Below are 22,091 nucleotides of genomic sequence, written 5' to 3' on the forward strand. Positions count from 1 at the left end.
TGCATAGCTAAGTGCTTCTTTGCTATTTGTTGCTATTTTTTCTGTCCAGCTTGTCTATTTGTTTTGCTGGAAGCTCTGGGACGCAAAGGGTGTACCTCCGTGCCGTTAGTTCGGTACGGAGGGTCTTTTTGCCCCTTTGCGTGGTTTTCTTTAGGGTTTTGTGTAGACCGCAAAGTTATCTTTCCTATCCTCGTTCTGTCTAGAATATCGGGCCTCACTTTGCTGAATCTATTTCATCCCTACGTTTGTCTTTTCATCTTAGTCACAGTCATTATATGTGGGGGGCTGCCTTTTCCTTTGGGGTATTTCTCTGAGGCAAGGTAGGCTTATTTTTTCTATCTTCAGGCTAGTTAGTTTCTCAGGCTGTGCCGAGTTGCATAGGTAGCGTTAGGCGCAATCCACGGCTGCCTCTAGTTGTGTTTGGAGAGGATCAGGGATTGCGGTCTGCAGAGTTCCCACGTCTCAGAGCTCGTTCTATTATTTTGGGTTATTGTCAGATCACTGTATGTGCTCTGACCTCCATGTCCATTGTGATACTGAATTGCCTCTCATAACAGCTGCTGCCATCCTGCGCCCCCGTTCTGTCATGTGCTGCTCCCATCCTGCACCCCCGTTCTGTCATGTGCTGCTTCCATCCTGCACCCCCGTTCTGTCATGTGCTGCTGCCATCCTGCACCCCCGTTCTGTCATGTGCTGCTTCCATCCTGCACCCCCGTTCTGTCATGTGCTGCTGCCATCCTGCACCCCCGTTCTGTCATGTGCTGCTGCCATCCTGCGCCCCCGTTCTGACATGTGCTGCTGCCATCCTGCACCCCCGTTCTGTCATGTGCTGCTCCCATCCTGCGCCCCCGTTCTGTCATGTGCTGCTCCCATCCATATGCCCCATACGCTGCTCCATAAAGGTTTATGACCCCCATCAGGTGGCGTAAGTAACAAATAGCTGTGGCATGAAGTGCCACAGCCTCATGGCACAGCAATTTGTTACTTACGCTACCTGATTCTTTTCCGGCGCCATTGTCTTGCTCCTCCCGGTGCGGAATCGGCGCCTGCGCAGTCCGCGCTTTCCGGCGCCATTTTCTTGAAGACACACTGCTGTGTGTCTTCAAGAAAATGGAGCCGGTAAGCGCGGACTGCGCAGGCGCCGATTCCGGCACCGGGAGGAGCAAGACAATGGCGCCGGAAAGGAATGGCGTAAGTAACAAATTGCTATGGCATGAAGTGCCACAGCCTCATGGCACAGCAAGGTTTTACTTACGCTATTCGTTACGGGCGCCATTGTCTTGCTCTTCCTGGTGCCGGAATCGGCGCCTGCGCAGCACGCGCTTTCAGGCGCCATTTTCTTGAAGACACACAGCAGTGTGTCTTCAAGAAAATGGCGCCAGAAAGCGCGGACTGCGCAGGCGCCGATTCCGGCACCAGGAAGAGCAAGACAATGGCGCCCGTAACGAATAGCGTAAGTAAAAACTTACTATGGCGGCGGATTATTTGCATAATCAGGGCGCACATATGTAGACGGCGTCCCCGTGCTCCCGACCCCCTGCTCTCGGCGGCATTTTTTCTATAATGTAACGCTAGGAGCGTCGCGCCTGTGCAGTCTATTAAGGCTTCGGACAGAGTGACGCTCCCAGCGTTATATTATAGATAGGGTATATGAGGTTTGACTGACCTAATCGACAGATCAGACAGGGGATATTCAGCTAGTTTATTACTTCCTGTCTCAAGACTCCAACCATTGCCTCCATAGTTAAAAGGATTGGTTTATGTCCTGTTAGTGACAGGAGTACACTGAGGGTCCTGAAGTGCGCCTCCACCCCCACAAGGTCCACCATTTGTCTAGTACCATCCCTAGCCTGGTGGCTGGGGACAAACCAGACCTGATCTGCAGAGATTAGCCAAGGCAGAACTGTGTGTAGTCTGATAGCTATCAATATAGGCATATAGTTTCAAATCGCAGTTCAGTAATGGAATTGGTCTGAAATTGCCAGGGGTATCAGCCGGCTTTCCAGGCTTTGGTAGGGTCCCAATAGTGGCTTCAAGATTGGAGGGAGCGATTGACTGAGCTCCATGCCAGAAGATGTCCTAAGCAAAAAAGGGGCAAGCACCTGTGCCAAGGTCCTATAATATTCATTAGGAAGGTAATTGGGACCCGCCGCCAAATTAGGTTTACTAGGACGAATAACCTGATGAATTTCTGCAATATTAAAGGGCAAATTAAGGTTATTAAATTGTGAAGGGGAAACCCAGGGAAGGTTAACACTATCTAAAAATTCCTGAATATGTGAGGAGGAGGGTTGTGGCCTCAGATCATATTTTAAGTTATATAGTGACTAATAATAGTTAGTGAAGGGATTTGCAATTTCTATAGGGTTCCTGATGAGGGAATTATTGGGACCTTTAAGAAATTCTATTTTACATTTAATTTGTTGTTTCTTCACTCATCTAGCTAAAAGTGTGCTAGCTCTGTCCCCCATCGCACAGAACAGTGTTCCCCAAGTCCGGTCCTCAAGAGCCACCAACAGGTCATGTTTTGAGGATTTCCTTAGTATTGCACAGCTCATTGAATGCTTGCCTGTCCAGGTGATGGAATTATCACCTGGGCAATACTAAGGAAATACTGAAAACATGACCCGTTGGTGGCTCTTGAGGACCGGAGTTGGGGAACACTGGCATAGAAGGATAGTTTTGATTTTTTAAAGTCATATTGGCTGATTAAATGGGAACGGAGTCTAAGGCCATGTGCACACGTTCAGGTTTTTTCGCGTTTTTTTCGTGTTTTTTCGCGCTAAAAACGCTATAAAAACTCATTAAAAACGCATACATTATGCATTCTATCATTTAGAATGCATTCTGCATGTTTTATGCACATGGATAAAAACGCATCGCGGTAAAAAAAAAATGAGCATGTTCATTATTTTTGCGGATTTTCTGCGTTTTTCCCGCAATTCTATGCATTTGGGAAAAAACGCACCAAAAACGCACCAAAAACGCACCAAAAACGCACCAAAAACGCATGCAGATTTCTGGCAGAAATGTCCAGTTTTTGTCAGGAAAATTTCTGCAAGAAATCCTGACGTGTGCACATACCCGAGATCTAAGATAACAGATCTTGATTGAAGTTTTAACTGTGGGAGACTTTTTATTTACCTCCTCTAGTTTTTGAATTTGAGCAATGAGATCAGATCGCTCTTTATCTCTCACTTTTTTCTGATAGGAAGCGATTTTTATGAGTTGACCCCGAATCACAGATTTGTGCGAAGAGCACAATGTCTCCTCATTTAGGCTACGTTCACACTAGCGTTATGCTAGTTTGCGTCGGGCGACGCAGCGGCGACGCATGCGTCCCTATATTTAACATGGGGGACACATGCGTTTTTGTTTGTTGCGTTGTGCGACGCATGCGTCTTGTTTGCCGCAAACGTCGGACCAAGAAAACGCAACAAGTTGCATTTTTCTTGCGTCCAAATTTCGGCAAAAAACGACGCATGCGTCGCAAAACGCAGCGTTTTTGCATGCGTTTTGCTGCGTTTTTGCGTGCGTTGCGTCGCCGACGCAGCGGCGCACAACGCTAATGTGAACGTAGCCTTACTTCACCATTGTCATTTTCCTGGAAGTAATCTGTTAGAGTTTTTGTAATCTCAGAGATTGTCCCATGATTTAGTAATAACACGGGAGTTCAGTTTCCAGAATGGGGAGCAATTCAGAGAGCAGTGATCAGAAATCTCCAGGGAAATTGGGGCATGGTCGGACCAAGTAATTGGTCCTATAGATGAAGATATGCAGTTAGCGACAGAGCGATTATTTACCAAAAACATATCAATTCTGCCATACAATTTGTGTCTAGGAGAAAAGAAAGTAAAATCTTTCTGAAGCATGAAGATATCTCCATATGTCATGGAGATGCAATTCAGAGATTAATAAACCCAAGTCCATCCTGCGGGCTGGCTTTTTAGAAGAGGTATCCATCTCTGAAGAAGCCGGAATATTAAAGTCCCCGCAGATAATTTCAAAGTCCTGAGCTATCTCTTTGACTTTTAACAAAACACCACGAATGAAAGACAATTGACCATAGTTTGGGCACTATACATTGGTTATCGTGTAGGGCGAGCCCTTTAAGGTGCATACCACAATAAAAAAAACGCCCGCCAGGGTCTTTATAAAGGTTAATCACCTTAAAAGTAACCGTGTTCTTTACGCATATACAAACTCCACCTTTCTTTTTAAGATCATTTGCAAATAGTAATTGAGAGAATTGCGGGTGTTTCACTCGCCATTTGTCTGACTCCAGCAAGTGAGTCTCTTGAATGCAAACGAGGTCACAATTGGAGGTCAAAATCTCTTTCCGCATTAACCCCTTTCTAACATTAGACATACTATCCCGTCGAGGTGGGGTGGGCCCGTATTACCACCGACGGGATAGTACGTCATATGCGATCGGCCACGCTCACGGGGGGAGCGCAGCCGATCGCGGCCGGGTGTCAGCTGACTATCACAGCTGACATCTGGCACATCAACCCCCAGCACACTGCGATCAAACATGATCGCAGCGTTCCGGTGGCATAGGGAAGCATCGCGCAGGGAGGGGGCTCCCTGCGTGCTTCCCTGAGACCCTCGGAGCAACGCGATGTGATTGCGTTGCTCCGACGGTCTCCTACCTCCTTCTCCCTGCAGGCCCCGGATCCAAAATGGCCGCGGGGCTGCTTCCGGGTTCTGCAGGGAGGTGGCTTGCAAGCGCCTGCTCAGAGCAGGCGCTGGTAAGCCAGGAGCAGTGCATGTCAGATCGCTGATCTGACACAGTGCTGTGCAAAGTGTCAGATCAGCGATCTGACACTATAGTGTGATGTCTCCCCTGGGTCAATGTAAAAAAGCAAAAAAAAAAAAAAAAAAATCTTTACATGTGTAAAAAAAAAAAAAAAATTCCTAAATAAAGAAAAAAAATATTGTTCCAATAAATACATTTCTTTATCTAAATAAAAACAAACAAACAATAAACACACATACACACACATATTTAGTATCGCCGCGTCCGTAACGACCCGACTTATAAAACTGTCCCACTCGTTAACCCCTTCAGTGAACACAGTCACACAAAAAAAAAAACGAGGCAAAAAACAACGCTTTATTATCATACCGCCGAACAAAAGGTGGAATAACACGCAATTAAAAAAAGGATATAGATATCCATGGTACCGCTGAAAACGTCATCTTCTCCCGCAAAAAACGAGCTGCCATGCAGCGTCATCAGCGAAAAAATAAAAAAGTTATAGTCCTCAGAATAAAGCAATGCAAAAATAAAAACTATTTTATATAAAAAATAATTATCGTATAAAAGCGCCAAAATATATTAAAAAAAAAAGATATAAATGAGGTACCGCTGTAATCTTACTGACCCGAAGAATAAAACTGCTTTATCAATTTTACCAAACGCGGAACGGTATAAACGCCCCCCCCCCAAAAGAAATGCATGAATAGCTGGTTTTTGGTCATTCTGACTCACAAAAATTGGAATAAAAACTGATCAAAAAATGTAACGTGCCCGAAAATGGTTCCAATAAAAACGTCAACTCGTCCCACAAAAAACAAGACCTCACATGACTCTGTGGACCAAAATGTGGAAAAATTATAGCTCTCAAAATGTGGAGACATAAAAACTATTTTTTGGAATAAAAAGCGTCTTTTAGTGTGTGACAGCTGCCAATCATAAAAATCTGCTAAAAAACCCACTATAAAAGTAAATCAAACCCCCCTTTGTCACCCCCTTAGTTAGGAAAAAATAATAAAATGTAAAAAAATGTATTTATTTCCATTTTCCCATTAGGGTTAGGGTTAGGGCTAAAGTTAGGGTTGGGGGCTAGGGTTAGGGTTGGGGCTAGGACTACAGTTAGGGTTGGGGCTAAAATTAGGGTTAGGATTACATTTACGGTTGGGATTAGGGATAGGGGTGTGTCAGGGTTAGGGGTGTGGTTAGGGTTACTGTTGGGATTAGGGTTAGGGGTGTGTTTGGATTAGGGTTTCAGTTATAATTGGGGGTTTCCACTGTTTAGACACATCAGGGGCTCTTCAAACGCTACATGGCGTCCGATCTCAATTCCAGCCAATTCTGCGTTGAAAAAGTAAAACAGTGCTCCTTCCCTTCCGAGCTCTCCCGTGCGCCCAAACAGGGGTTTACCCCAACATTTGGGGTATCAGCGTACACAGCACACATTGGACAACAACTTTTGGGGTCCAATTTCTCCTGTTACCCTTGGGAAAATACAAAACTGGGGGCTAAAATATAATTTTTGTGGAAGAAAAAAAGATTTTTTATTTTCACGGCTCTGCGTTATTAACTGTAGTAAAACATTTGGGGGTTCAAAGTTCTCACAACACATCTAGATAAGTTCCTTGGGCGGTCTAGTTTCCAATATGGGGTCACTTGTGGGGGATTTCTACTGTTTAGGTACATTAGGAGCTCTGCAAATGCAATGTGACGCCTGCAGACCAATCCATCTAAGCCTGCATTCCAAACAGCGCTCCTTCCCTTCCGAGCTCTGCCATGCGCCCACACGTTGGTTCCCCCCTCATATGGGGTATCAGCGTACTCAGAACAAATTGCATAACAACTTTTGGGGTCCAATTTCTTCTCTTACCCTTAGAAAAATAAAAAATTGGGGGCGAAAAGATCATTTTGTGAAAAAAAATGATTTTTTATCTTTACAGCTCAGCATTATAAACTTCTGTGAAGCACTTGGTGGGTCAAAGTGCTCACCACACATCTAGATGAGTTCCTTAGGGGGTGTACTTTCCAAAATCGTATCACTTGTGGGGGGTTTCAATGTTTAGGCACATCAAGGGCTCTCCAAACGCGATATGGCGTCCCATCTCAATTCCAGTCAATTTTGCATTGAAAAGTCAAATGGCTCTCCGTCCCTTCCAAGCTCTGCAATGCGCCCAAACAGTGGTTTACCCCCACATATGGGGTATCAGCGTACTCAGGACAAATTGTACAACAACTTTTGTGGTCCAATTTCTCCTGTTATTCTTGGTAAAATAAAACAAATAGGAGCTGAAGTAAATTTTTTGTGAAAAAAAATTAAAATGTTCATTTTTTTTAAACATTCCAAAAATTCCTGTGAAACACCTGAAGGGTTAATAATCTTCTTTAATGTGGTTTTGAGCACCTTGAGGGGTGCAGTTATTAGAATGGTGTCACACTTGGGTATTTTCTATCATATAGACCCCTCAAAATGACTTCAAATGAGATGTGGTCCCTAAAAAAAAAATGGTGTTGTAAAAATGAGAAATTGCTGGTCAAATTTTAACCCTTATAACTCCGTAACAAAAAAAAACTTTTTTCCAAAATTGTGCTGATGTAAAGTAGACATGTGGGAAATGTTACTTATTAAGTATTTTGTGTGACATATCTCTTCGATTTAAGGGCATAAAAATTCAAAAGTTAGAAAATTGCGAAATTTTCAATATTTACTCCAAATTTCCATTTTTTTCACAAATAAACGCAAGTAATATAAAAGAAATTTTACCACTTTCATGAAGTACAATATGTCACGAGAAAACAGTGTCAGAATCACCGGGATCCGTTGAAGCGTTCCAGAGTTATAACCTCATAAAGGGACAGTGGTCAGAATTGTAAAAATTGGCCCGGTCATTAACGTGCAAACCACCCTTGAGGGTAAAGGGGTTCAAGTTATCTTCATGGGATAATTAAATCCCTTCACATTCTCAGGAATTTAATACTCATATAAAAAATCCAAAGTACATTAGCTTAACTTCTGTTGCTCACAACGTCCAACAGGAAGGGAACACAAAAACACTACAAGTTCAACCAGGACCACATAAGCCATGGCTGAATGACATGCTCTAGATCCATGAGCATGCAAGAGGGTTATACTATCTTAACCCAGGATTGGAAAGAACAGCACAGGACCTACTGTATACTCTTAAGTTCAAGCCTTATACCAGTTAGGAGAGAGCTTTTTCTGTGAATGACCCAGACCAGGCCTCACCATTGAAGGGGCTTGGGGAGCTATTAGTTTCCATCCTTTCATTAGTTTCTCCAGCTGCAAAGGAGAGTGGCATATGTGTAGACTCTCATCGTGGGTGACCACCATTTTAACTGGAAATCCCCACCGGTACTGAATATTGTATTCACGGAGGATCCAAGACAGCCCCGCAAATTCCCACCTTTTGGCCAGGGTAGCAGCAGACAAATCAGGGAAGATTTTCAGGTCCTGGAAAGGGTCTGGAGGTGGATGATTCTGCTTGAATTTCTGCATGAATCCATCTTTAGCCGGAAAAAAATGAATCCTTCAAAATGTATCACATGGGAGAGCTGGGTCTATATTTTTGGGCTTTGGGACCCTGTGTATCCTGTCCACAATAAGATCCCTAGTATCCCAGCCAGGCAGCGCCCACTTTAGCAACTTTTGAAAGTAATCATGCAGATCTTTGTCAGCAATGGCTTCAGGAATACCCCTGACTTTAACATTATTACGCCTTGCTCTGTCCTCTTGATCAGAGTTTTTTACTCAGGCGAAAGACCTCTTCCTCTAGTACTGCATTAGCATCTATGAGTGCATTGTGTGATTCTGTAAACTGTGCCATTTTATCTTCTGTGAGGTTCGCTCCCCCAGCTCCTGAATGTCTCCTGAATGTGTTTTACCATGTCCCTCAAATGTTCTTGAAAGGATGCTCTTAGTGAAGATAGCAATCTCTGCATTGTTTGTTCTGTGAGGGGCATATCAGAGGAGCTTCCTTTCTGTGCAGATTCACAGGGTGAGGAGCCAGATGTGTGGGAGGCAGCTGCAGAGGATGGCAGGGCCATTTTACTGGAGGGGGAAGCTGGTTTGTCCCTCGGATAAAAGTCAGTAAGTTTAGCTGGCACAGTCGATTTGTGGGGTTTCCCCCTGGGAATTACAGGCACAAGGTACTCACACAGGTCTGGGTGGGTAAACAAGTCGATATGAAGCCGTGTAGAGCTGGTTTATGGTACTGCGCTGTGGAGCTCCTGGATCAAGCATCCATCTCCATAGGCTGGCAGGCCACACCCCAGGGGACTCGTATTCTCAGGCTGGTAAGGGGCCAAGGATATTGTCCCACCCCCCACCTATGAATGGCAGCCGCCTAGAAAAGACTCATCTATTAGATGCGCCAATTCTGGAAATTTGCCCGGGCTTCACACTTGCCCTGTGGCGGTGGCAAGATAGAGTAATATTTGTAGGCTTGATGTCACCTCTGTATTGTCTGGTGACATCACCCCCTGGATTAGTAATGGAGAAGCGTCTATAAGATGGGTCACCGAGGCTGCATGCCCTCAGTGCAGATCACCGTGAGAAATTCCCAGGTGCCGGTGCGTGTTGTACTGATGTGGCACATGGTTCCCACATGTATGCCACAAGTATTACACACACGTACACTGATATCTGCAGTAGTGTTTTTTTCTTGTACCGGTAATATCAGGATGTGTCATAGAGCCCTTAGGGTGTGTTCACATGTTGGATTTGCCTAGTGCAGTGTTCCCCAAGTTCGGTCCTCAAGAGCCACCAGCGGGTAATGTTTTCAAGATTTCCTTAGTAATGCCCAGGTGAGAACTCCATAATCTAGACAGGCATCAATTCCATCACCTGGGCCATACTAAGGAAATCCTAAAAACACGACCTGTTGGTGGCTCTTGAGGACTGGAGTTGGGGAACACTGGCCTAGTGCATATTCACTGTGTATTTATGAGTGAAAAATCCAAGGCTGACACTCGATGTGGGTAGCCATGAGTTTTAGCCTTCTGCTAATAGTCTAATCTAAATGGACACATGTCGAACAGAATCTAGAACAATAGATATAATTCTACTTATTTATTTTCAGGTGTGTTGAAATGAAGCTGTGGAAACCCCATTCACTTACACTGGAGGCAAATTTATGGTGGATCTGAAGTGGATTTCAGTATGGAATCTGCACAAAAGTTCACATTAATTCCGGATAGTGTGAATGGGACTTTGGTGCCCAAAGCCAAGGTTTCAGATTGCCCTCTCAAACCCCATTACCGCTTGCAATACACTTGTGGCCGAAAGTGTTGTAACCCTTGAAATTGTTCTAGAAAATGAAGCATTTCTTCCACAAAATTATTGCAATTACACACGTTTTGTTATACACGTTTATTTCCTTTGTGTGTATTGGAGCAACACAAAAAGACTGAGTAAAAAAGGCAAATTGGACATAATTTCACACAAAACCCCAAAAATGGGCCAAAAAAAAAATGTTGGCACCATCAACTTAATATTTGGTTGAACACCCTTTGGAATAAATAACTGCAATCAATTGCTTCCTATAACCAGCAACAAGCTTCTTACACCTCTGATCTGGAATTTTGGACCACTCTTCCTTTGTAAACCGCCCCAGGTCTCTCATATCTGAAGGTGCTTTCTACCAACAGCACCTTTATGATCTCTCCACAAGTGTTCCAATGAAATTTAGATCCGGACTCATTGCTGGCCTCTTCAGAACTCTCCATTTATATGTTTCCATCCATTTCTGGGTGCTTCTTGAAGTATGTTTGGGGCTATTGTCCTGCTGGAAGACCCATGACCTAGGACACAACCCCAGCTTTCTGACACTGGGAACTACATTGCAACCCAAAATCCTTTGGTAATCTTTAGATGTCACAAAATCAAGGCATCCAGTGCCAAAAGCAGCAAAACAGCCCCAAAACATTTCAACCACCACCATAGTTGACTGTAGGTACTGTGTTCTTTTTTGTAAACCTCATTCCGTTATTAGTAAACAGCAGCATGATGTGCTTTACCAAAAAGCTCTCTATCTTGGTCTCATCTGTCCACAAGACCCTTTCCCAGAAGTATTTTGGCTTACTCATGTACATTTGGCAAACTACTGTCTAGTTTTTTATGTCTATATGTTAGCAGTGGGGTCCTCCAGGGTCTCTTGCCATAGCGTTTCATTTCATTCAAATCTAGACGGACAGTTCCCGCTGACACGGATGCACACTCAGTGTGCAGGACAGATTGAATTTCTTTGGAACTTGATTGGGACTGCTTATCCACCATCTGGACTATCCGGTGCTGCAACCTTTCATCAATTTTTCTCTGTTGACCAGGGAGATTAACTACGGTACCATGGGTTGTAAACTTCTTGATTATATTGCGCACCGTGAACAAAAGAACATCAAGATCTCTGGAGATGAACTTGTAACCTTGAGACCGTTGATCATTTTCACCAATTTTGGTTTTCAAGTTCTCAGGCAGTTCTCTTCTCTTTCTGTTCTCCATGCTTAGTGTGGCACAAGCAATGCAAAGATTGAGTCAACTTCTCCCCTTTTTATCTGGTTTCAGGTGTGATTTTTATATTGCCCACACCTGTCACTTGCCACGGATGCATTTGAATGGGTATCACATGCTTGAAGCAAAGCGGTTTACCCACAATTTTGGAAAGGTGACAATTTTTTCCGGCCAATTTTTGGGGTTTTGTGTGAAATGATGGCCAATTTTCCTTTTTTTGTTCTGTTCCAATACACACAAATGAAATAAACATGTGTATAACAAAACGTGTAATTCCAATAAATTTCTAGGAGAAAGACTTCATATTTTGTAACAATTTCAAGGGTGCCAACATTTTCAGCCATGACTGTAATTAGTTATATTGGTTACCTGTCGAACAGCAGAAGTCTCATTGTTCCCAAACCCAATTGGAAGTTGAAAGTGCTCTCTTTTCAATCCAGCGCCATATGCAACTGCCTATCCCTTATCCTTGTCTTGCTATTGCTTTAGTGCAGATTTTGATGTGATCGCAGGACTTTAGTACAAAATTAACAGTAGAGACACCACGCTTGTTTCAGCCAGTAATTCTCTGCTTGGGTAAGTTATTTCAGCTATATCGCTCTATCTACAGTATATACACCTGCAGCATCTAAACAAATCCAATGATCCGTGTAACATGGTAGAAGATATGAAACGGATGAGCTTCTGATTTAGAGGAGAGGAGTGAAATAGGCGCTGAGAAAGGTTCCCTCATAGAGAGCGGTGGAGTGTGACCACCTATACATATATCCTTTCATTGCATCACTGTTATAATCTCATGTTACCAAATTGGTAATTAAATGTGCCAAGTTCATTTTTATAGCAAATATGTTACAAGATCTGGAGTATTATTACCTTAGGAGCATGTTCCAAATACTGTTTCCCTGCAGACATTTGAGTGATAAGCCGGAATTTGTTGTCCTGGAGCACATAAATACCCTATGTAACGAGAGAATAAAATAAATAAATAAATTAGTGCATAAATTTAATAGAAGAGTCAACACGTAAAGATGTATAAATGCTGCAAACGTGGAGGAAACAATTAAAGGGAACCTGTCACCCCCAAAATCGATGGTGAGGTAAGCCCACCGGCATCAGGGGCTTATCTACAGCATTCTGTAATGCTGTAGGTAAGCCCCCGATGTTACCTGAAAGATGAGAAAAAGACGTTAGATTATACTCACCTGGGCGGGCGGTCCCGCTGCGATGGGTGTCTCTGGTCCGCTGCGGCACCTCCCATCTTCATTCCAAGACGTCCTCTTCTGATCTTCAGCCACGGCTCCGGCGCAGGCGTACTTTGTCTGCCCTGTTGAGGGCAGAGGATAGTACTGCAGTGCGCAGGCATCGGGAAAGGTCAGAGAGGCCCGGCGCCTGCGCACTGCAGTACTTTGCTCTGCCCTCAACAGGGCAGACAAAGTACGCCTGCGCCGGAGCCGTGGCTGAAGATCAGAAGAGGATGTCTTGTAATGAAGATGGGAGGCGCCGCAGCGGACCAGAGACACCCATCGGAGCAGAACCGCCCCTGGGTGAGTATAATATAACCTCTTTTTCTCCTCTTTCAGGTAACATCGGGGGCTTATCTACAGCATTACAGAATGCTGTAGATAAGCCCCTGATGCCGGTGGGCTTACCTCACCCGCGATTTTCGGGGTGACAGGTTCCCTTTAAGGACGTGGACCAATATTAACATTTTGAGCGTGTATGGTTCTACTGAACATTAAATGAAGAGTAATTGTGAAAAAAAACAAAAACACAAAAAAGAGAAAAACGCATCCCCCAAACGGTTATATGATTTATTTTCATATATATAAAGTTGATATGGACATTTTGAGAAAAAAATTGCCAAACCAGAATAAAAAACAAATATAAAAAAAAAAAAAAAAATCACAACTACTAAGCGCAAACACCCCTTTTTGCTGAATTAAAGGGAATATGTCAGAAAGTTTTTGCTATGTAATCTGAGTGCAGGATAATATAGGGCAAGATAGCCCGATTCCAACAATGTTTGACTTACTGGGCTGTTTGCTGTAGTTTTGATATAGAATCCTTGTTGTAGATGTAGAAATCCTTAGAATGTTGAGCTGTACATAACCCCGCCCACACCCGGTTGTACACGAGCTGCCAATCATTGGTGGGGGGTGAGGTTACACAGATTAACTGGACTCCTGTGCACAAGAGCTATAGTCCTCTGGTGATAATCTCCTGCTGATAAAACACTGAAGCTACACTAAATCTAATAAAAGTGACCATCAGTCTCACTAGCTGTATATTATATTGCACTCAGATTAAATAGCAAATACCTGCTGACAGGTTCACTTTAAAGGGATTGCCCGCTATTTAACAATCCCACTTTTTAAAGTATATTAAAAGAAAAAAAAAAGAAAAAACTATACTCACATTAGAATGACTTACAAATCACTGCTAATGTCTTCTATACAATGCCCAACGCTGGGAAAACATGGAAACAGATACACAGACCATCTGTGTATTTACCAGTGCCAGGCACTCACACAATGTATGTGCACGCATAACACAGCAAACAGACCTGAATACCTATGGAAAAGTAAACTGCACGATGACAGCACATACGCCGGGAGGTTACCTGGTGATTGGTCCGCAGGTTGTCGATTTGTTTCTTGAACACCGTTGTCCAAAAATCTTTGCAGACAAATTTCATAATATCTAATTCATCTTTGAACCTCGCCGTATCCTTGGTAAATCTACAAACGTTTAAAAAAAAAAAAACAACTAAATTGCCTTTACTTTTATTATTAGACAGAGGAGCTGTTTTACCTGTGGATTAACCGTGGATTTTGTGCAGAATTCACCTACGTTTTTACACCTGTGGATTCCTATTAAGGAATAGGTGTAAAACGCTGCAGAATCTGCACAAAGAATTGACATGCTGCGGAAAATAATCCGCAGCAATTATGCGTGGAATTTTCCACAGCATGTGCACAGCGGATTTTGTTTTCCATAGGTTTACATGGTTCTGTACACCGCATGGAAAACTGCTGCAAATCCGCAGCGTCAAATCCGCTGCGGATCCGCAGAAAAATCAGCAACGTGTGCACATAGCCTTACCCTTGGCAGTAAAAAGAAAATGCTGCATATAAAACATTGCTGTTTTTTTGGGTGATCTTTTTCAGGGGCATTATTTGTGTGATTTATATACAGTACATGGTAATAAAGTGAGTTTTATTCATCAAAAACCCTGCAAGAACGCAGAAACAAATATTACACTATGGAGTTTTTTTACAGTATTTTTGCCATTTCTCCTAGCCCTCAATGGGTAAAAAAAATGCTGCAAAAAATGCTGAAAGAATTGGCACGCTGTAGATTTTCAAAAATGATGCAGAGCTCAAATCTAATCAGGAAAAATGATTTTTACACCAGAGAAAAAAAATGCATAAAAAAGGTGCAAAAACACCACATGTGAACATACCTAATAAACAGGATAAAAAGATCAATGGGGGCTGCCAAATCGGCCTCCAGAGCTCTTACAACTAAGCTTTTCTAGACTTTTGCGTTAGATGGGGTTACAGAAGCAGAAAGGTTTATGAACCCCGACGATCAATATTATATCACTTATTATGGTGTTTATGCTTTTTTTCCCCCTTTTGGAACAATTTACTGGAATTTTTAGTTATCAGAAAATCCTTTAAGGCTACTTTCACACTAGCGTCGTGCACTGCACGTCTCTATGCATCGTTTTGTAGAAAAAACGCATCCTGCAAAAGTGCTTGCAGGATGCGTTTTTTATCCATTGACTTGCATTAGCGTCGCATTGCCACACGTTGCAACCGTCGTGCGACGGTTGCGCCGTGTTGTGGCGGATCGTCGGCTGCAAAAAACGTTACATGTAACTTTTTTGCAGCGTTGTGTCCGCCAGTTCCGACCGCGCGTGGATGCGCTGGAAAAATGCATCCGCTACCCCCGTTGTGCGGCGCATTCACTGCTAGCGTCGGTACGTCGGCCCGACGCACTGCGACGGGCCGAGTACGACGCTAGTGTGAAAGTAGCCTAAGGCCATTTTGTGTCTTTCTCATAAATCCATAGCTCAATATCAGTCATCTACTACAGGGGTGGGCAATTAATTTTCCCGAGGGGCCACATGAGAGACCGTGACTGTTGTGGATGGCCCAACTAATAGGCCGAAATTAATTCTGCTCAATATTAATATCAATATATTATAATTATATTATTGATAATTTTTTATTAATATTAATTGTATACCTTAATATTGAGCAGAATTAAGTATGCTGACATCCCCCTTTATATTGTTTGAACCCGAGTACAGACCCTTCTGCATATCGTATGAGCCCCCCAACAGCCCCTTATATGCAGCATGAGCCCCACACAGCCCCCATATACAGCATGAGCCCCACACAGCCTCCCCATAAAAAGCATGAGCCCCACACAGCCTCCCTATATACAGCATGAGCCCCACACAGCCTCCCCCATATACAGCATGAGCCCCACACAGCCTCCCTATATACAGCATGAGCCCCACACAGCCTTCCTATATACAGCATGAGCCTCACACAGCCTCCCTATATACAGCATGAGCCCCACACAGCCTCCCTATATACAGCATGAGCCCCACACAGCCTCCCTATATACAGCATGAGCCCCACACAGCCTCCCTATATACAGCATGAGCCCCACACAGCCTCCCTATATACAGCATGAGCCCCACACAGCCTCCCTATATACAGCATGAGCCCCACACAGCCTCCCTATATACAGCATGAGCCCCACACAGCCTCCCTATATACAGCATGAGCCCCACACAGCCTCCCTATATACAGCATGAGCCCCACACAGCCTTCCTATATACAGCATGAGCCCCACACAGCCTCCCCATATACAGCATGAGCCTCACACAGCCTCCCTATATACAGCATGAGCCCCACATAGCCTCCCTATATACAGCATGAGCCCCACACAGCCTTCCTATATACAGCATGAGCCCCACACAGCCTCCCCATATACAGCATGAGCCTCACACAGCCTCCCTATATACAGCATGAGCCCCACATAGCCTCCCTATATACAGCATGAGCCCCACACAGCCTCCCTATATACAGCATGAGGCCCACACAGCCTCCCTATATACAGCATGAGCCCCACACAGCCTCCCTATATACAGCATGAGCCCCACACAGCCTCCCTATATACAGCATGAGCCCCACACAGCCTCCCTATATACAGCATGAGCCCCACACAGCCTCCCTATATACAGCATGAGCCCCACACAGCCTCCCTATATACAGCATGAGCCCCACACAGCCTCCCTATATACAGCATGAGCCCCACACAGCCTTCCTATATACAGCATGAGCCCCACACAGCCTCCCCATATACAGCATGAGCCTCACACAGCCTCCCTATATACAGCATGAGCCCCACATAGCCTCCCTATATACAGCATGAGCCCCACACAGCCTTCCTATATACAGCATGAGCCCCACACAGCCTCCCCATATACAGCATGAGCCTCACACAGCCTCCCTATATACAGCATGAGCCCCACATAGCCTCCCTATATACAGCATGAGCCCCACACAGCCTCCCTATATACAGCATGAGGCCCACACAGCCTCCCTATATACAGCATGAGCCCCACACAGCCTCCCTATATACAGTATGAGCCCCACACAGCCTTCCTATATACTGCATGAGTCACACAACCTCCCCATATACGACATGAGCCCCACACAACCTCCCCATATACGGCATGAGCCCCACACAGCCTCCCCATATACACTGCATGAGCCCCACACAGCCTCCCTGTATACTGTGCATGTCGCCCCCATAGCCTCCCCATATGCAGCACCATGTCACCCCCCATGTGCAGTACCATGTCACCCCCCCATGTGCAGTACCATGTCACCCCTCCATGTGCAGCACAACGCACCGAAAAACGCGTGCAAACGCACGCAAAAACGCTGCGTTTTTCGACGCGTGCGTCGTTTTTTGACGAAAATCGGACGCAAGAAAAATGCAACTTGTTGCGTTTTCTTGGTCCGACGCTAGCGTCAAAAAAGACGCACGTGTCGGAAAACGCAACAAGCAAAAACGCATGCGTCCCCCATGTTAAACATAGGGGCGCATGACGCGTGCGTCGCCACTGCGTCGCCCGACGCTAGAGCGACGCACACTAGCCGAACGCTAGTGTGAACGTAGCCTTAAATTGCAACTGCCCGTTTTGCGCTAATGCAAGTGTTAATACTTCATATTCGCTTTTCAATTCAAAAAAGTTTCATAGAGTTCAATTTTCCAAAGCTCAGAATAATGTTGAGTATTCCTATTAGCTAGGCTGTCATCAATTTATGATTGGTGGGGGATCTGACCTTTGGAACCCCCTCTGATAATGAAGGGGATACAGTGGTGGGTCGCATTTCCTTGTACATTGTCACCCCTTGCTACTTTGTGTTGCAAAAAAATTGAGCAGGCCCCATTTAACCTGAATGGGCCCACACTGTCTTTTTATGCACATTTACATGGCAAGCGGTGGCCGTACAGGGGAAAAATACGGGACGCTAGCATTGCAGTCTCATTTTTCTCAGGATCTGTGTTAAAGTGATTGCATATTATAATAAAATGTCATTACTTCATGAGATATCAAATCCCCTTTAACACAGGGCAAAAAAAAAAAGTAAATAAAGAGCAACAAATACTAAACAATTAAAAACAAGTTTTACTCGGCAACTATTCGGAAGAGTTTACCTTTCTATTAGCCCTTGTCCTACTCGAAAACCCATGTTTTCCAACTTCGTAATGCACCTTCCATTTTCCTGTAAAAGACATGAAGACATTATTCAAAATACTTCAAGAAACGTCTGATAAGAAGCAAGAAAAAAAACAGATCTCCAAAACATATTCAATAAAGGGAGGCTGCTTTTGGCATCCAACAATTAAAAAGAATAAACAAGGCCAAATTCCTATCTTAATAATTGCAAATAAAAATGGAAAAAGAGCTGCAAAACACCGATATGCGAGTACGGCCTTAGGCCAGTTCACAGCAGATGAATTTCTCATCGTGATCTGCAGTGAAGTCACTGAGCTGAACTGCGGTGACCTCATCACTGACTTTTCTCCACGGTGCTGAGGTCACCGCAGTTGAGCCCGGCTGGAAATGCAGCCTCACTGACCGGAGGTAACCACAATGATGTCACCGCTGGTCAATGATGCTGCGCTCACAGCAGCTCATTCACCAGTGGTTCTCAGCCTGGACGGTTGCATCTAGGCACCATCAAGGTTGAAAACTGTTTATCCCTCAGACATGGATTACAGCATAGGACAGAATGTAAGACAGGTGAGGGATATTGCTGTTTTTTTATTTTAGTTTTATTACAGGAGAACGAGGGCTTCAGTGGAATAGGCGTTATACTCACCTAACTGTTTGTTATTTTTAAATAAAAATGGGAAACTGTGTTTTGTTTTATTTTTAATAAAAGACTTTATTCTGGCTGTGTCTTTATTTACCAAACAACTATAGGATTAGTAATGGATAGGAGTCTTATAGACATCTCTCTATTAGTAATCCGTGGTCTTGATGTCACCTGACAATACAAAGGTGACATCAATCCCAAAAATATGAACCTCATTTGCCAACGCTCCAGGGAAAGTGGGAAGAGCCGGGCAAAGTGCCAGAATTGGCGCATCTAATAGATGCGCCTTTTCTGGGCAGCTGTGGGCTGCTATTTTTAGGCTCTGGGGGCCAATATTCATGGCCCCTTACCAGCCTGAGAATACCAGCTCCCATCTGTCTGCTTTAGTAAGGCTGGTTGTCAAAAATGGGGTGGACCCCACATCGTTTTTTAAAATTATTTATTTAAAATAACAGTGTGGGGACCCCTCTATTCCTGATAACCAGCCTTGCTAACACTGACAGCTGATGGATGCAGCCCACAGCTGTGAGTTTTGCCTGGCTGGTTATAGAAAATAGAGGGGAACCCACGCTGGATTTTTCATTAATTTATTTATAGCGCAGGCAGTGGGTGAGTAATAGTCTCATCAGCCGCCGCCTGCTGTCATTGTTCTCATTTGAAGACAACTCTCCTAATTCTTCCCTCCTCGTGCTGATCGCCGGGACGTGTCACACAGATGACATACCAGTGTGTCATCCATGTGCATGACGTTTTGCTGCCAGTAAAAAACGGACATGCCTACGTGTAGGTCAAACGGTCCGTGGAAACACATGGACATGAGCCCCGCAAAGTAGATCGCAATGTGTCTACGTGTGTCAGTGTCTCTGGTACGTGTGAAAACTGTTACCACAAGTACCAGAGACAAGGACCTGTGAAAGAGCCCTTAGAGGGTTTTCTGACAACTGGCATGAATGTCTGTGTGAGGAAAACGGTTGTTTCCATTACTCCGTTAGACTCCACATAGAAAATAACAGCAAAAAAATTGCTTGTGACATCAGTTTTCCATCTGTCGTAGTCCAACTGTTAAGACACCCTCTAATCTCCAGAATGAAGGTGCCAAAGAATTAGTTTGGCTCTGCTGCAGCTTCATTGTTCCTCCCTGTGTGGTAAAGCCTCATTCAGACTTGCATGAGGAAAAAAAAAAAAAAGATCCATCACATTAATGGAAAACTATTTTTCAGCTATTTCTGATCTGCGTGTGGACCACGTAGAACATATTCTCCTTGTACTGAAAACAAACATTTTCCAAGCCCTGAAAAAGCTGAAAGTGGGTGAAACACAGATGACATCTGAGTGCTGTTTTGGGTTTTTTAATGATCCATTGATTTGAATGACCCAATTTAATCTACAACTTGGATCAAAAACATTATAAAAACTCAGGGTAAGTCAAAACGTCTTCAGCCTTCACCATAGTGCTATGAGCACATACTTTATATCTTCTGCCCTGCTCACCGAACTCAGCAACTCTACGATAAAGACAGTGGACGGGTCGAAATGCCCTTAATTTGTCGCTCTCCTGTCATTAACTTGATCCCACACCATAGCTCTGTGTTCTTGCACAACAAAATAAAAAATATTGGAATTTTACCTTCTGGTGGATTCCTTTCTTTGGATCAAAGTCAGACATGTTTTCCCTTCTCCTACCTGCCCAATCCATTTTATTTGAATCTTTATTAATATCTTGTTGTAGGGAGTTTAATGCTTTTTTTTAAGTTGTTGTAGTAATAGTTATAATGTCCCCTTCTGATTGACTCCTCATCTTTCTGTATCCCCTCCCTGATACCTTTTTATTCCAAAAACCAATAAAAATATTTATGATTAAACAGTGACATGTCTTGTTTTTTTTTTTTTTTTTGCACAATCAGTACATTTTCCTTCTGTAAAAAAAACATAAGGCAGAACAAGATCATGAAAAACCAAAAGAGGCGCAGTCAGACGGCTGTATAAATCGGACGGAGATCAGGACGCAATGCCCGGACTGGCCGGCGGCTCTCCCGATCCGAGCGTGACAGCTGCATAGAAATACATGAACCGCCCAGCAGTCCGTGCACTGCGGTGGATTTTCTGCATCTAATGCAAGTCTATGGGGGAAATATGTAAGTAAAATGAAGCGTACCCGTACCCATAGACTTGCATTGCCAATTGTGAGCCGACCCTCCGATCAAAATTAAAGACATCTCTTGGATTTTCCGCAGACCACTCGATCTGCGAAAAGTCACGGACATGTGAATGGCCCCATAGACTAATCACAGGTACGAGTGCCACCAATGAAGACCACGTATAGCAACCGTGCACGAAAATATGATGTCTGAATGAGGCCTTAGAGTCACTGGTAAAAACACAGAACACTGTTGCCTAAAGCTATGTTCACACTGGTGTGTCCAAAACTGCTTCACGAAACACTGCATTTTGGGACAATTTGTCTTTTCCTGCAGCAGTTTTGAAATAATCTTTTTCCTGAAGATTTTCTCTTGCACTTTTTGATTAATCCATGCCTAGTTATAGAGCGGATTCCATTGGAATTTGACGTGCACTTTTCGTTTTTCACTTCTTTGCAGCGGATCTGTTCCAATAAAAATACACTGCAGGAAAATAACCTAACTTTGTGCCGTAAATGTCAATCACTGGAATCCAACCTTAAAGGGACACGTTCACATTAGAGCAAACAGCAATAGATACACTGAAGCAAACATGCAACACATCAAGCTATAGACTCCATAAGAAATAATGACATTGGAGCTATGAAAGATGAATGCCAACCAATATGGCAGCTGTCAAGCCTCCTGTGTCACTCTGCTTTCCCAGACTCCAGAATGGCAAACACTGCAGCAATGTGTATGTGATCCACTGCCATGCCTGCTGCAGAGAGGCCACCACTGCCACAGCCATGGCTGCTGCTGTCACTCACCACATCCCCCTGCTCCGAGGACTTGTACACACAGGACACGATCTCATTGTGCAGCAGCAGGAACAGAGCCTCATCTGCCAGATCCTGCTTACTCATGACTGCTGCCAGCTGCCCAGCAACACTGGCACTGAGGGTGCCGCAGATAAATGCCCAGCACTGCCCTCAGCCCTGACACTGACTGGCATCAGCCTGACATCCTGTGCAGTGGCTCACACATTCCACTAGAGGGCAGTGAGAGCTCTGATGACATCACAGTCACATGACTAGGAGGCGGCTGCTGGTGTCTTGTCTGAAGCTACTTGGAGTGGGACTACAACTCTCAGCATGTTATGATTGCTTACAGCTTTTTGCAGCACCCTGGGAACTGTAAATAATGCTAAAAAGCACCCAGTTTTTTTTTAACCCCTTCATGACCCAGCCTATTTTGACCTTAATGACCTGGCCGTTTTT

General features: G+C 44.1%; 1 protein-coding gene across 2 annotated transcripts in view; it reads right to left on the minus strand.

Moving 5' to 3' along the window:
• The window catches only part of TRAPPC6B (trafficking protein particle complex subunit 6B), a 43,804-nt gene extending 21,963 nt beyond the window's left edge, over positions 1–21,841 (minus strand). For both annotated transcript variants that reach the window (XM_069730715.1, XM_069730722.1), the window contains exons 1-4: positions 21,642–21,841; positions 18,030–18,097; positions 13,900–14,017; positions 12,153–12,236 (exon numbers count right to left, since the gene is read on the minus strand). In XM_069730715.1, coding sequence (XP_069586816.1) covers positions 12,153–12,236; positions 13,900–14,017; positions 18,030–18,097; positions 21,642–21,737 — 366 coding nt within the window. In that variant the 5' untranslated portion in view covers positions 21,738–21,841. The remainder of the gene's footprint in view (positions 1–12,152; positions 12,237–13,899; positions 14,018–18,029; positions 18,098–21,641) is intronic.
• Between the last annotated feature and the right edge of the window lie 250 nt (positions 21,842–22,091).

The sequence above is a fragment of the Ranitomeya imitator genome, chromosome 1 (assembly GCF_032444005.1).
Source record: "Ranitomeya imitator isolate aRanImi1 chromosome 1, aRanImi1.pri, whole genome shotgun sequence".
Classification (NCBI taxonomy): domain Eukaryota; kingdom Metazoa; phylum Chordata; class Amphibia; order Anura; family Dendrobatidae; genus Ranitomeya; species Ranitomeya imitator.